General features: G+C 67.5%; 1 protein-coding gene across 2 annotated transcripts in view; it reads left to right on the forward strand.

The window, feature by feature from the left end:
* Window positions 1–14,107, forward strand: part of PRDM16 (PR/SET domain 16) — a gene marked incomplete at its 3' end in the record, with an annotated part of 293,838 nt that extends 279,731 nt beyond the window's left edge. For both annotated transcript variants that reach the window (XM_080658196.1, XM_080658197.1), the window contains exons 11-17: window positions 533–699; window positions 1,349–1,426; window positions 6,221–6,390; window positions 7,665–7,839; window positions 11,513–11,749; window positions 12,739–12,916; window positions 13,973–14,107. In XM_080658196.1, coding sequence (XP_080514322.1) covers window positions 533–699; window positions 1,349–1,426; window positions 6,221–6,390; window positions 7,665–7,839; window positions 11,513–11,749; window positions 12,739–12,916; window positions 13,973–14,107 — 1,140 coding nt within the window. The remainder of the gene's footprint in view (window positions 1–532; window positions 700–1,348; window positions 1,427–6,220; window positions 6,391–7,664; window positions 7,840–11,512; window positions 11,750–12,738; window positions 12,917–13,972) is intronic.
* Window positions 14,108–14,758: the final 651 nt, after the last annotated feature.

Raw genomic sequence — 14,758 nt, forward strand, 5'->3', positions numbered from 1 at the left:
GCTCCCAAGCCGGGACCCCGGGCTGTGATGGGGGCTCTGGGGAAGGACCGGGGAAGGGCTGGGGCCGCGGTCGGTGGACGAATCCGGCCCAGAACCCAGGAGACGCCAGGATATCTGGTTCCAGTGACGGCCTGAGGCCCGCGTGGCCTCTCGTCCCAGCCTGGCCCTGCCGTGCTGTCACTGAGGACCCGGCACCCATGGGTGGGTCCCCACACTTTGAGAGGGGCGGGCCCTAGCCGATGTGCTCAGTGGAGAGAGCACTGGGCTGAGGACCAACGGGTCCCGGGTTCGGTTCCAGTCAAGGGCGGGACCTTGGTTGCAGGCTCCTCCCCACCCGGGCCCTGGTTGGGGTGCGGGCAGGGGGCAACCCATCGAGGTGTCTCTCTCACATCCATGCTTCTCTCTGTCTCTCCCTAAAAACCAATGGGAAAATATCCCCGGGGGCGCGGATTAACAACAAAAAAAACAACACATCAAAGAGAGGGGGTGGCTCCACGGAGCCCCCCAGCCTCTCCCGTTCTCACGCCAACAGATGTCGGCCATCGAGACCATGACGGAGAAACTGGAGAGCTTCGCGGCCATGAAGGCGGACTCCAGCGCCCTGCAGCCCCTGCCCCACCACCCCTTCAACTTCCGCTCCCCGCCCCCCACGCTCTCCGACCCCATCCTCAGGAAGGGCAAGGAGCGCTATACCTGCAGGTGAGCCGGGAGGCCCCGGGGCTGGCGGGCGCCCTGGGTGGGGCGGGGGGGGGGGGGTGGCCCCAGGTGACACAGCACAGCCCGCGACCCTGCGTTGCCAGGGAAACCCAGGGACAGCCTGCAGCAGAGCAGCCATAGATGGTCCGTGATCTGCAAGCTCTTGTGTTGGGGGTGGACTCCCCCTGCCTCCCCCAAGCTGAGCGAGCTCAGAAGGCGGCTGCCGGCCGGGCAGCGGGAGTCCCAGAGGCAGAGGCCAGGGCGGGCTGCGCGAGGCTCAGCGGCGGCTCCGGGTGGGGACTGACACCCCATCTTGGGGAAGAGACCGCTGTGTCCGTCCCCAGCAGCCCCCGCCCGCCCAGCCTGTCCCAGCCGGTCTCAGCCGGCGCAGCACCCCTGGGCTCTGGGCTGAGATGATGTTTGAGGAGGGAACCGGCCCCGAGGCCCCGGCAGGACAGTCGGTCCGCTCGTGGCCTCTCCGTAGAGCTAAGCTGGGCGCTGGGGCCGCAGGAGGCATGGAAGTCCAGGCTGTGCAGCGGGCCACCTGCCCCGGGGGAGGAGCTGGGGGGGGGGGGACTAGATGCCGAGTTGGAGGGGGGCTGCGCCAGGAAGCACCTGGCCCCTGGGTCTCCTGACGGCCTCCCGCCCCCAGGTACTGCGGGAAGATCTTCCCCCGATCGGCGAACCTCACCCGACACCTGAGGACACACACCGGGGAGCAGCCGTACAGGTGGGAGCCGCGGGGGGGGGACCAGCTGTGCTTCCCGGTCACTCCGGCCCCTCCTGACCCCCTGCTGTCCTGCCCTGGGGCCTGTGCAGACCAGGCAGGAGGTGGATGAAGGAGCAGCCCCGGCCCATCCCGGCTGGAGGAGGGTGCGTCCGCTGGGCAGGGGCCCAGAGCAGGGCCTGCCAGAATCCAGGCCCCAGGGTGGTCTGTCGGCGAAGCCTCAGCCGACCCCCCCGCCCCACCAGCCCAGCCTCGTTCACCTCCCGATGGCCGTGGCTGACCTGACCCCGGGCCAGGGGGGTGCCTAGGGCCGGTGGACCGTGGAACGGAGCTCTGAGCTAATGCGGGTCCCAGCCAGGCCGGGGCACCCCAGGGTCTTGCGCAGGTCCCCTTAAGGCCCTGGATAGAGCCCTGCGTCCGCTCCCCACCTCGCCCCTTAGTTCTTGGGCAGCGGTGCGCCACACAGCACAGCGGGGTGCTCACAACAAGTGGGGCGCAACCCTCCTTTCAAAGGCCTGGGGCCCAGGCTCAGAGATGCCCCGTGACTTGCGGGGGGTCCGAGGCCCCGTCCGAGCCGAGGGCCTCGCCCGCGCACCGACCTGGGCCTGGTCCCTGGGCTTTCCCGGGGCCCGCGCGGGCTGCGGGGGACCCTGGCTTTCAGGAACCCGGCTGGGAAGGGGCCCGGGGTCGGCACTTTAGGCGAGAGCCATGGGTGCTGGCGGCCTGGGGAGCCCCCTGGGGAGCCGCTGGTTTCGCTGCCCAGCATTGTGCTGGGGGCGTGAGGGGCAGCGGTTGGGAGTAGGGAGCTGTCACGGCTGGAAGTCGGTGACAGAAGGTTCCCACATCCGGCTACTCTGAGCCTGAGTCACCCGCTGGCCCTGGAGACTGAGCTGTGTGTGGGGGGGTGTCCCCATCCCTGGGGAGGCGGCCACAGGGGGCCCCTGCAGGTGTCATGGTCCCTATGCCCTCCCTGAGACGTCACGCGTGTCCCCGGCCATCACAGGGCCACACGTGTCCCGTCCTGGCTGGAGGAAGGCCGGCTCGCACGGCTCACCACCCGTGTGGCGGCGCCCGGAAGCGGGGTGCCGCCGGCCGAAGGCCAGCAGCCGCGGAGGGCCGGGCTGGTGCCTGCCGCCCCGTCTTTCTGTAACGCGAGCCGGTCTCCAGACCGTGTTCCATGCGAAGCCCCCGGGGGCCGGGCCGTGTTTATGGAAACGTTTGATTGTCATTGATTTCTTTTGTTCTCTCCGATCTGGGAGTTCAGCTTACGGAGCAGGAATTGCTTGGGAAGTTGGCGTTGAGGATCTTGCCTTTCCCGGGCGCGAGGCGGCCCTGTGGTGAGGGGCCTGGGGGGGTGACTGCCCGTGACGTCACGGGGTTCCGGGCTGCCTTTGATCATCTGGAGGATTTAAGTGGCAAAGGGGAAATACACACATTCGGCCTCAGAAACCTGCCAAAGAGGGGGAGCCCCCTGCCCCGGGGGGGGGGGGGGGGGCTGAGTAAGCCTCCGCCCGCCGCCCGCCTACATGTGCACCCCACCCCATGTGTGCGTCCCTGTGTGCGCGCCAGGGGGGCCGGCGGACGTCCGCTCGCCGCCGGCTCTCATGGCTGCGCATGACCCGGTGATCCCGCCACACAGCCCGCACCGCTTCCTTTTACGTCCGAGCCTGGCCGTCTAAAGTGACTCCGGCCGCGGCCCAAGCCTGGGCGTGGGGCGGACAGGCACGTTCTCCTATGACTGACCCGCTTCCTGGAGGGGAGGGGAGGCTCGGGCCGGGCCCCTCGGCTGGCGGCGTCTCCTGGTCAGAGTGAGGCGGGAAGGAAGGACCCTTAGACCCTCGTCCTTGCAGCTCCGTGCAGGCTTCGTGGAGATGAGGGTGGAGGGACAGAAATGAATTGGAGCCCTGGCCGGTGTGGCTCAGTGGATAGAGTGTCGGCGGGCAGCCCAAAGGGTTCCGGGTTCGATTCCAGCCAAGGCCACGAACCTTGGTTGCAGGCTCCTCCCCGGCCCGGGCCCTTGGTCAGGTGGCGCACAGGAGGCAACCCGTCGCTGTGTCTCTCTCACATCGGTGTTTCTCTCTGTCGCCCCCTCTCTCCCTCTAAAATCACCGGGGGAAACATCCCGGGTGAGGGTTCAGCAACAACAAAAGGACTGAATGGGGGTGGAGGGGCTGCCTTCTCCACCCGTCCTGGCGCCCGGGGGCTCGAGTCACACCGTGGAGGCGAGGTTCCGAGGCTGCCCGTGGGTCCTGGTGGGACCTGGGGTACCCGCCTCCCACCTTCAATCCGGTTCCTCCCGGGATCCCGTCCTGCCATCGGCGTGAAGCCCCACACCCGTGCCGGCCCAGGCGTCTCTTCCTCCTCCCTTAGCGTTAGCACTAGGGCTGGTCCCAGAACCTCTCTGTCCCTTTCCTGACAGTTACCGACAGCATTTCTCCCTGGGGTGTGGCCTTGTGGGGAGAGCCGGCGGGGGTTGGGGGGGACGCTGCCCGGGGCCATGCCACCCTCCCCTGCCCCGCGCTGTGTCCATCGCGGCTGGCTTCCCTGCGGTGGCCGCGGACAAGGTCACGGCAAGGTCCCGTGGCCGCCATCTGCGCTCGCTCCTGGCGCAGTGGTGTGTCACTCTATGCGGCGCGGCCGTACATTTCAGTCGCCACTTGTCAGCTTATTTACAAAGCCAATCCCAGCTGCTCACAGGCCCTGCTCCCCGGAGCCCTGGGCTGCTGCTCCCCTCGGTTTCAAACAGGCTTGTGTGTCTGGGCCGTTTATTGAGATTAGAACCGGGAGGCCACTCGGGACTCTGTGCCCCCGGAAGGCGTGGCCACCCACCCTCCCGGCCCCACAGAGGCTGGAGGGGGGACTCACACGAAGTCCTGACCTCCCGCCTGGGCGCCAGCGCCCCGCAGCCTCGTTCTCATCAGGACCCCGCTTCTCCGGGCCACGCGCTGCCCTCCAGGGACTTGTTGGCAGAAACGGTACAGACCGAGGCGGCCACAGCGCAGCCCGGCACGCCTGTGGGGTGGGCAGGCGGCGGGTGCCCAGACCTGGGCTGGGGCCAGCGTGGCCTTGCACTTGCCCTTCCTCAGAAGCCGCCTGAGGAGCAGGTGGCAGTGGGGGCCTGACAACCCCGGACGGAGGGGCGGCTGACAGGGTCCCTGGAGGAGTTCCAGAGTCCAGAGCTCTTGTTTGTGCCCGTCTGCACATGCACCACATGTGTGCATGCACCTACATTACACGCACCCACATATGTGCATGCACCCACACTGCACACACCCACATGTGTGCATGCACCCACACTACACACACCCACATGTGTGCATGCACCCACACTACACGCACCCACATGTGTGCATGCACCCACACTACATGCACCCACATGTGTGCATGCACCCACACTACATGCACCCACATGTGCATGAACATGCGCACACCAACACACCTGGACTGTGTGCACGCACGCCTGCACACACACGTACCAAAATGTGCATGAGCGTGCATGTGCACACTGACACCTGCACTGTGTGCACACGCATGTACCCACGTGTGCACGGGCACACGTACACAGTAATACATATGCACTGTGTGCACACACATGCACATACACACAAGAGTGCAGCTTTAGCTGGACACGGTGCAGGTGCAAGCACCTGTCAGTCACCGGCCTTGCTTGGACGTCCACCACCAGGAGGGGGCAGCACGGATGACTTCTCGGTCACCCCTCTCGGGCCCTGGGTCCCTCCGTTTCTGGCTGGGTGTCTGGCTTCTCCACGCGCACTTCGCTAGCTCTTGTTTCGGCCTCTGTATGGGGGTCGTGAGAGTGGGCGTGAGGGCCGGCCCTGCACGAGGGCCCCACCCCCAGGGGCGCGTCACATCGCAGGTGTCTCAGATGGTGTGCCGTGGCTGTCTCCTCTCAGTAAGCGCTTGGCTCGGATGAAAGGGACGTCAGCGGAATATTCTGGCGGGCGCGGCGGAAGCCCATGCACCGCGCGGGCTGCAGGTGGTGCCCACAGGGGCACACAGGTGATCTGAGCGTGTGGGCTGCCCCCAGTCAGGGAGGACAGTGAGGTCATTGTGGTCCCTGCAGAGGAAGCAGCCTGACGGTCAAAAGCCTGGGAGTCCCCGCCCCCCCAGTCGATGGACTAGCAAGTTCAGGGCCCACTAGGTCCCAGCTCTCCTCGCCCCGCGTCCGGTGGGGGTCTCTGAGGGGAGCACAGCTGCAGGGAGCTGTCTACTGACCCCTCCTTCCCTGGACCAGCCTCAGCATCTTTCCATGGTGAGGTGCTGCCCCCTTGAGGCTGCTGGGAGCACGTCGCCCTGTGGGTGGACTTGCAAGGTGTAGGGCAGGGGTGGGCAAACTTGTTGACTGGAGGGCCACAATGGGTTCTTAAACTGGACCGGAGGGCCGGAACAAAAGCATGGATGGAGTGTTTGTGTGAACTAATATAAATTCAAAGTAAAGGAGCGGAGGGGAGAGCAAGAGAACCCTCCGCTCTTTTGGCTCCACGGGCCGGATAGAACAGCCGAACGGGCCGTAGTTTGCCCACGGCTGGTGTAGGGCCAGCGAGCGGGGTGACCCACCACCCGGAGGACAGAGACGCTGGGGAGTGTGGGCGCTGCACACTCAGGGGCACGCCCCACCGGGTCCCCCTCCTCCAGCGAGGGCACACCCCAACATGGTTCGCTGCCCGCAGGTGCAGGTTGAACACCTGCTTCTGGGCACACCGTGCCGCGCCCACCTCGGGACCAGGGGCAGGGCCGCGGGCGGCGAGGCCTCCTCTGAGGGTGTGTGTCCCGCAGGTGTAAGTACTGCGACCGGTCCTTCAGCATCTCCTCCAACCTGCAGCGGCACGTCCGCAACATCCACAACAAGGAGAAGCCCTTCAAGTGCCACCTGTGCAGCCGCTGCTTTGGGCAGCAGACCAACCTGGACCGGCACCTGAAGAAGCACGAGCACGAGCACGCCCCAGGTGAGCACGCCCCAGGTGAGCACAGCCCAGGGGAGCACATTTCAGGGGAGCACGCCCCAGGTGAGCACAGCCCAGGGGAGCACATTTCAGGGGAGCACGCCCCAGGTGAGCACAGCCCAGGGGAGCACGTCCCAGGGGAGCACACCCCAGGGGAGCACATTTCAGGGGAGCACGCCCCAGGGGAGCACATTTCAGGGGAGCACATCCCAGGGGAGCACGTCCCAGGTGGGCACGCCCCAGGGGAGCACATCCCAGGGGAGCACAGCCCAGGGGAGCACAGCCCAGGGGAGCAGGCCCCAGGGGAGCACATTTCAGGGGAGCACAGCCCCAGGGGAGCACACCCCAGGGGAGCACATCCCAGGTGGGCACGCCCCAGGGGAGCACAGCCCAGGGGAGCACGCCCCAGGGGAGCACAGCCCAGGGGAGCACATTTCAGGGGAGCACATCCCAGGGGAGCACGCCCCAGGGGAGCACAGCCCAGGGGAGCACGCCCCAGGGGAGCACAGCCCAGGGGAGCACGCCCCAGGGGAGCACAGCCCAGGGGAGCAGGCCCCAGGGGAGCACAGCCCAGGGGAGCACAGCCCAGGGGAGCACAGCCCAGGGGAGCAGGCCCCAGGGGAGCACAGCCCAGGGGAGCACATCCCAGGGGAGCACGCCCCAGGGGAGCACAGCCCAGGGGAGCACAGCCCAGGGGAGCAGGCCCCAGGGGAGCACAGCCCAGGGGAGCACGCCCCAGGGGAGCACGCCCCAGGGGAGCACATCCCAGGGGAGCACGCCCCAGGGGAGCACACCCCAGGGGAGCACATTTCAGGGGAGCACAGCCCCAGGGGAGCACGCCCCAGGGGAGCACACCCCAGGGGAGCACGCCCCAGGTGAGCACACCCCAGGGGAGCACGCCCCAGGGGAGCACATCCCAGGGGAGCACATTTCAGGTGAGCACGCCCCAGGGGAGCACATCCCAGGGGAGCACATTTCAGGGGAGCACAGCCCCAGGGGAGCACGCCCCAGGGGAGCACACCCCAGGGGAGCACGCCCCAGGGGAGCACATCCCAGGGGAGCACGCCCCAGGGGAGCACAGCCCAGGTGAGCACGCCCCAGGGGAGCAGGCCCCAGGGGAGAAGACCCCAGGTGTGTGCCCGCAGACGGCCCCGGGAGGTGGTTCAGGAACGGGGGTGGAGGGTAGGTAGAACGTGAATGATGGGGCTGTGAATGGGGAGAGGAGCAGTGGGGAAGGGAGCGGTCCAGCTGAGGGCCCCCCATCCCCCTCCACGCAGTGAGCCAGCACTCCGGGGTCCTCACGAACCACCTGGGGACCAGAGCCTCCTCCCCCACCTCTGAGTCGGACACCCACGCACTTTTAGACGAGAAGGAAGACTCCTACTTCTCCGAAATCCGGAACTTCATCGCCAACAGCGAGATGAGCCAAGCGTCGGCGCGGACAGACAAACGGTAAGAAGCCCCTGCCGGGCCCCGGGGCTGTGTGGGCGCCCAGCCCCCCTGTGCGGCTGAGCCCGGAGCAGGGCACCTCCACCCCGGGCCAGGCCCCCGGGCTCTGCAGCGGATCCCATTCCGTCCCAGCTGTGCCCTGGAAGCTGGGGAGTGTCAGCAAGGGCTCCACCCCTGCCTCAGTTTCTCCATCTGGCCACGGCGCGGCCTTGACGTTCACACGTGTGCCACCAAATGTCGGCCCGTGAGGGTGCCTGCGCGGTCCTCGCAGCCCGAGACTCGGGGACACTTGTTTAGTCCCAGGCACTGAAGGTTTCCAAACAAGAGTGCTGCCCCTTTAAACACAGACACGCACACGCACACACGTGAGCACGCACACACAGACACACACCCGCAGCAGCAGAAAAATGAGGGCTTCGGGTTCAAGAAGGAGGGGGGCTCTGCACAACCCCGATCACGGGGCTCGGCGGGGGGTGGCACTGCCCTGCCCCCCCCCCAAAGGAAGAGCTTCTTCTTGGGAGACCAGGGGTCCGAGAACCAGAGACACTGCCAACTCCCAGAGGCCTCGGGGTGCGATCCCCCAGTTCTTCAGAGGGGAAACGGAGGCCCAGAGGCATGGGGCACCTGGCTCCAGCCTCCCAGCCGGGCCCAGGGCACTGACCACCATGGTGGCCACGGGGGGGCTGCAGCCTGACCGTCCCCGGGCCCAGGGCCCCCATCCACCCCCAGAGGTGAGGGCAGTCCTCAGGAGAGGGGTCCCTGTCGCCGGCATTCCCGGGGCGCCGTCCTCCCCCCTGACTTTGCATGCGCATCCGCCGGGGCTTCCCTGCTGCTCAGGGCGGGGGCGTGAGGGAGGCTCCGACGGAGGAGGCAGCCCGAGTCCCCAGAGAGCCGGGCAGAGCCAGCCACGCACCAGGCCCTCGGACCCCCCCGTCCGGGGAGCCCCAGCCCGGGCTGGAGGTGCCCCACGTCCCTGTGGAAAGCGGGAACCAGGGTCTCGGTCAACATACACCCACGTCAAGCGCTGGGTCCCTGGCAGATCCGTGGGGCAGTCTGGGCCAGATGCTCCTCACTCCGCACCCACCGGGGTCCCGGCCTCACGGCCCCTGAACCCCATGGGCTGACAGGTGCCCCTGCTGGTCCCTCTGCCGGAGGCTGGGCCGCAGGAGCCTTGGAACGTGACCTGATTGGGGAGCATGAGGTCGCACTGGGGTTGGTGACCCTCATCCCACATGACTGGGGACCTTGTAAAGGGGGAGATTTGGACGCAGACGTGCACATAGGATGGGTGTCATGCGAAGACGGAGCAGGGAGGGGGTGGGTCTACAGGCCGAGGATGCGGCAGCCCCCCGGAGCGGGGCCTGGGCCGGGTCCCCCTCACGACCTGAGGGACCAGCCCCGTGACACCTGGACCTCAGGCGCCAGCCCCAGAACCGGGAGAGACGGTCCTGCTGTGGATGCCCGGCCGTGGGCTGTGTCCCGGCCGCCCCGGGGACATGCACGCGCCCCGGGCAGCTGTTTGGAGGCCTGCACACATGTCCTCATGTCCTCTCTGTCTGAAGCCGGCACCAGGCGCCGGGCCCCCCCATGGTGCGCGCTGGACCCTCAGGAGCACCCCACCCTGGTGCGGGCCACCTGCCAATGAGCCGATACTCTGGGTGGGGGAGGGGGACCCAGATGAAGAGCCTGGTCCCCGGCCCCAGGCAGAGGCCCCCGCATAGGAAATGGCCCAGTGCGTGCGGGTCCCACTGAAGGACACACAGGGCTGCGGGCTGAACGTGCTCCGCGTCCCGGTACCGGCAGCTGCCCGCCTGCTCACAGCATCCTCAGCATGGGAATGGGGGGCGAGGCGGGGGGCCTTATGTCCCCGATAGGGCACAGGGCCCCGAGGGGCCAGGACCCCCCCAAGGCCACCACGGAGAGCCACAAAGAGACGGGACTGGTCTTGGCCACGTCACCTGGTCCAGACCCCCCCCCCAACTGGTGGGATGGGCACGTGCCCGGTGCCCGCACAGGTGCCCGGTGACGGGGAAACACACTGGGTCCAGCCCCCCCAGAAGGCGGGTCAGCTGTCAGAATCCATCTCCTCCTCGTGGGCCAGGGCACACGGTCGGGTCCCCGGCGCCAGGGCGAGCCCCAGACCTGCCCTGTTGGAGGTCAAAGGTCACTGGGGAGGAGGCCCGCCCTGCCGGCTGCTGAGAGAAGACACGTGTCCCTGGCCCAGAGGACGGATTCCCATTGGCCCTGCAGGTCCAGGAGGTGCAGGGTCTGGGAGCTCAGACCTCCGGTCCAGGCGTGGGCTCAGCCAGAGAGTGCCTGGCCCGCCGCCTCCCGCACCTGTGCTGGCCACCTGGGCCTCGCCCACCCCCCCCACCCCCGTCAGGGGCTTGCTGACGCGCCGAGCCCAGGCCTGAAGGAAGCAAGGACTCCCGCTCGCCCCCTGCTCCCAATGCTTTGTGGTCATGGGGACCCACTGCGGAGAGCCCTGCCCGGGCTGGAGGGGCCCCCGGGGGTCAGCACGCCGGGTGACTTGTCTCCGAGGCAAACTGTCCCAGCGGGTCTGCCACTGACTGAACCCCAGGACCCAACACCGTTCACAGAACCCCAGGACCCAGCACCGTCCACTGAACCCCAGGACCCAGCACTGTCCACTGAACCCCGGGACCCAACACCGTCCACAGAACCCCAAGACCCAGCACTGTCCACTGAACCCCGGGACCCAGCACCGTCCACTGAACCCCAAGACCCAGCACCGTCCACTGAACCCCGGGACCCAGCACCGTCCACTGAACCCCAAGACCCAGCACTGTCCACTGAACCCCGGGACCCAGCACCGTCCACTGAACCCCAAGACCCAGCACCGTCCACTGAACCCCGGGACCCAGCACCGTCCACTGAACCCCAAGACCCAGCACCGTCCACTGAACCCCGGGACCCAGCACCGTCCACTGAACCCCAAGACCCAGCACCGTCCGCTGAACCCCGGGACCCAGCACCGTCCACTGAACCCCGGGACACAACACCGTCCACAGAACCCCGGGACCCAGCACCGTCCACTGAACCCCAAGACCCAGCACCGTCCACTGAACCCCAGGACGCAGCACCGTCCACTGAACCCCAAGACCCAGCACCGTCCACAGAACCCTGGGACCCGGCACCGTCCACTGAACCCTGGGACCCAGCACCGTCCACTGAACCCCGGGACCCAACACCGTCCGCTGAACCCCGGGACCCAGCACCGTCCACAGAGGGGCCACTGGGCCATCCACGTCCTGTGTCCTCGAGGCCAGAGGAGCAGCGTCCCTCAGGCTGGGCCACAAACCTCCCTGGACAGCTCCCCTGCCCCGCGGACCCTGGCCCAGCGCCAGGCTGGCCACGGCGCCCCTGACACGCACATTAGTGTCCGCCCTGCCAGGAGCCCTGCCAGTGAGGGGTCCTGCCTGCCCCCGGCTATGCGCTTAGCGGCACCCTTCTCTTCTGAAGCCGCTCACCCCGCGGGGACGGGCCGGAACCACGGCAGGGACAGCCCAGGACCACAGCTCAGGGATTCTGTGGCCACAAAGGCGAGCTCTCCGGGGGGCTGGGAGGTCAGGGGGTGCAGCGGGGGGAGCGCTGACGGAAGCTGAGTCGCCGGCCTTTGGGGGTCGGTGGCCAACTCCCGCCCGTGTCGTTTCAGGCCGGAGGCCCAGGAGCTGGACGGCACGGCGCCGTGCCCAGGCCTGGCCAGCGGGAAGCCGGAGGACGGCGAGGAGGAGGAGGAGGAGGAGCTGGAGGAAGAGGACGATGACAGCCTTGCGGGGAAGTCCCAGGACGACAACGTGTCCCCCACGCCCGAGCCCCAGGGCGCCTACGAGGACGAGGAGGACGACGAGCCACCCGCCTCTCTGGCCGTGGGCTTCGACCACCCCCGAAGGTGGGTGCCAGCCTCTGGGCCATGGCCAGAGCCTCTGAGAGCGCCAGGGGCCAGCCGGGGAGGACCCTGAGCATCACGAGGGTGACTTACTCCCAAACCTGCCGGGCCCGCCCCCTCCCTCTGGCCCCTCCTCCCTGCAGGTCTCTGCCACGGGGCTTCTGCACACAGGCCAGGGAGAGGCCCAGCCTGGGGAGGGGGCCAGGCCCAGCCACTCACACATACACCACATACAAACATGCACACGCACACATGCACACGCACACATGCACACATATGCAAATGTGTGCATGCAGACACGTGCATATATGCACATTTGTGTGCACTAGCATGTCTGTGCGCCCGCGAACACATATGTGCAAACACGTGTGCATGTACATGAACTCATGTGCACACATGCACATGCATGCACATCCAGAGGCCAGGAAGCGGAGTGGAGGGGCGGCGCGGAGAGAGCTGTCCAGCAGCAGGGCCACACGGTAGCTGTCGCCTGGGGTGCCGTCCAGCCTCCGCGGGCGCCGTGGTGCCGGGACTGAGCCCCATCGTTTTGGAAGTTGTGCCAACCAGAGCCCCTTCCCCTGAATCCCAAGGACTGGCCACCCCCCTGGCCACGGGGCAGTACCAGCTTCCAGGAGTCCCTGAGGAGTCGCTCCACAGACAGCCATCCCCCCCCTCCGGGTCCTGGGACTGGGGTCCTGGCGCACCCCATCCCACGCCCCCCGCCAGCCGCCCAGAGTCTTGGGAGCCAAGGCCTCCCCTCTGTCCTTGTCCCTGGAAACCTGGAGGCCCCGCCTGCTCCTCGCAACACGTGTGCGTGTACTCACCCGCTCCGTGTCCTCTGTCCGTGCTTTTCCTGCATCCGTGTGGCTTCCGTCCCGGTGTCTGAGCGTCTGTGTGTCTGTCTCGTGCATGTGGCTCGTGGAGACCGTGGCGTGCGTGCGGCGGCGCAGGGCCGAGACCGCGGCTCACGGAGGCCTCTCCGGTTGGTGCAGGTGTGCCGAGCAGCAGCCGGCGGGCAGTCTCTTAGCTTTGGAGCCGATGCCACCTTTTGGGAAGGGGCTGGACCTGCGCAGAGCAGCCGAGGAGGCGTTTGAAGTTAAGGATGTGCTTGATTCCACCCTAGACTCTGAGGCTTTAAAACAGACCCTGTACAGGCAGGCTAAGAGCCAGGTAGGTACCCGCAGAGCCCCTCCCCCTCCCCCAGGCGAGGCAGGGGCAGCCTGGCCTCTCGCGGGGCCACCCCCGGGCCTGCCTGGGGGCCCAGGACCCGCTGGCCCGCCCGTGCCCATTGCATTGGCTAAAGAGACGCCCCAAGGACCGACACGTCCCTGCAGCAGCCGTGGGGGGGAGGGGAGGATGGAGAGCAGAAGGACCTAGACCAGGTCACTCAGGGACGCGGAGGTCACTGTCCTCTCGTCCCCAGAAGGCGGTGCCCGCGAGCAGGTGTCCAGGGGGAGGCTGCCCCGCCCCCGCCCTCTGTGACCTGCCAGAGGGACGCGGCCCCGCAGGGGGCACTGGTCCACGCGGGAACCGTGACAGGGTCAGGGAGGACCCAGGCTTGACCGGCCCCGTTCCCGAGTGTAGCCGCCGCAGAACCCGCCTCCTGGTTCCCTCCCGTCGGGAGTGCACAGGGTCTCAGCCAGCTCTGCAGCCCCGGGTCTCAGCAAAGCCGTCTGTGTGTCTGTCTTTGTCGTTTTACTAATTCTGTCCGGAGTGTTGAGCCCCCAGCCCGCCCTTTGGGTGCTGTCACCTCGCACCCCATGGCTCCTGGCAGTAGGTGCCCTGGAACTGGGCATGCTCGGCTCCCCCAGCACCCCCGTCCCCACGGGCGTCCCCCGGGGCAGAGACTGACTGCGGACGGGGTCTTAGCGATGACCACCCGCACCTCCAGGGCCCCCACGGTGCCCGTTTGCCCACGGGTTTGCGGGTCACCAGGCAGAGAAAAGGGGTGGCCGAGGTGACTGCAGGGGGAACACCCTGAGAGGCCAAGGAACCCCTCTGCCGGGACCACGGCGTCCTCGCTCCCCTCTGCAGCCCTCCTGGCTCCCTCCTTCAGGCCTGGTTGGGGGGGTCTGGCCTCCATAGGCCGGGCCCTGGCACCTGCCCTCTCTCCTCCCATGTGGGTCTGAGCGGGCCGAGGCGGTGGGAGGTGGGAGGGGCGAGGACGGAGCCGGCCTGGGGTCCCTGGCTCACCTGCCGGCCTGTGTCGCGTGTCCTCCCCGCCAGGCGTACGCAATGATGCTGTCCCTCTCCGAGGACCCTCCTCTCCGCGCCGCCGCCCAGAGCCCCCTGGATGCTTGGCTGAACATCGCGGGACCCACGCCCGAGGCTGGAGCCTTTAACCCCATCAACCACCTCTGACCGGCCCGCGGGAGCTGGGGCTCACGAGGTGACCTCGGGCCCCGCATCGCGACAGAAATCCCAGCAAGGGCCTCAGCAGCTGGCGCGGCTCGCGGCCGGGGAGACCCACTCGCCTGCATTCGGCCGCTCCTCAGCGTCCACCCCCCGGTTTAACTCGCCTTTTCCACTGAGAACCCAGAAACCGAAGTCCCTGAGGCCGTCGGGCCCACGTCTCCGAGAACGGGTCTCGAGGGCGCCCTCAGGACAGCCCGGCGCCCGGCCGTGGGCACGGCGCACGGCACGGCCTGGCGGCATCAGCCCGGCGGGCACCGGCGGGACTTCCTCCCGCACTGAAGCCGGGGCCGCCTCGGGCCCCAGACGGGGAGGACAGACCCGGTGTGCCCTGCGGAGGGAGCGGCCCACACACGATTTTTATAGTGAAAATGACAAAAACAGCCCTTTTGGTGACCTTATTGACGACAGAGTCTATTTAAGCATGTGGTTTTAATAATAGACAGTATTTTTTAAAAAGAGATGGAAAAAGGACTTGCAAATTGTTTTGTAAAAGTAATTTTGCATCGCTTCGAACCTGAGCTTACTTGCAAAGCCACGCCCTCCCGGGCCCGCACGGGCTGCGCGTGGCCTCGGGACTGTGGCTAACGGGGAAGTTTT

Source organism: Plecotus auritus, assembly GCF_963455305.1.
Source record: "Plecotus auritus genome assembly, chromosome: 2".
NCBI lineage: Eukaryota > Metazoa > Chordata > Mammalia > Chiroptera > Vespertilionidae > Plecotus > Plecotus auritus.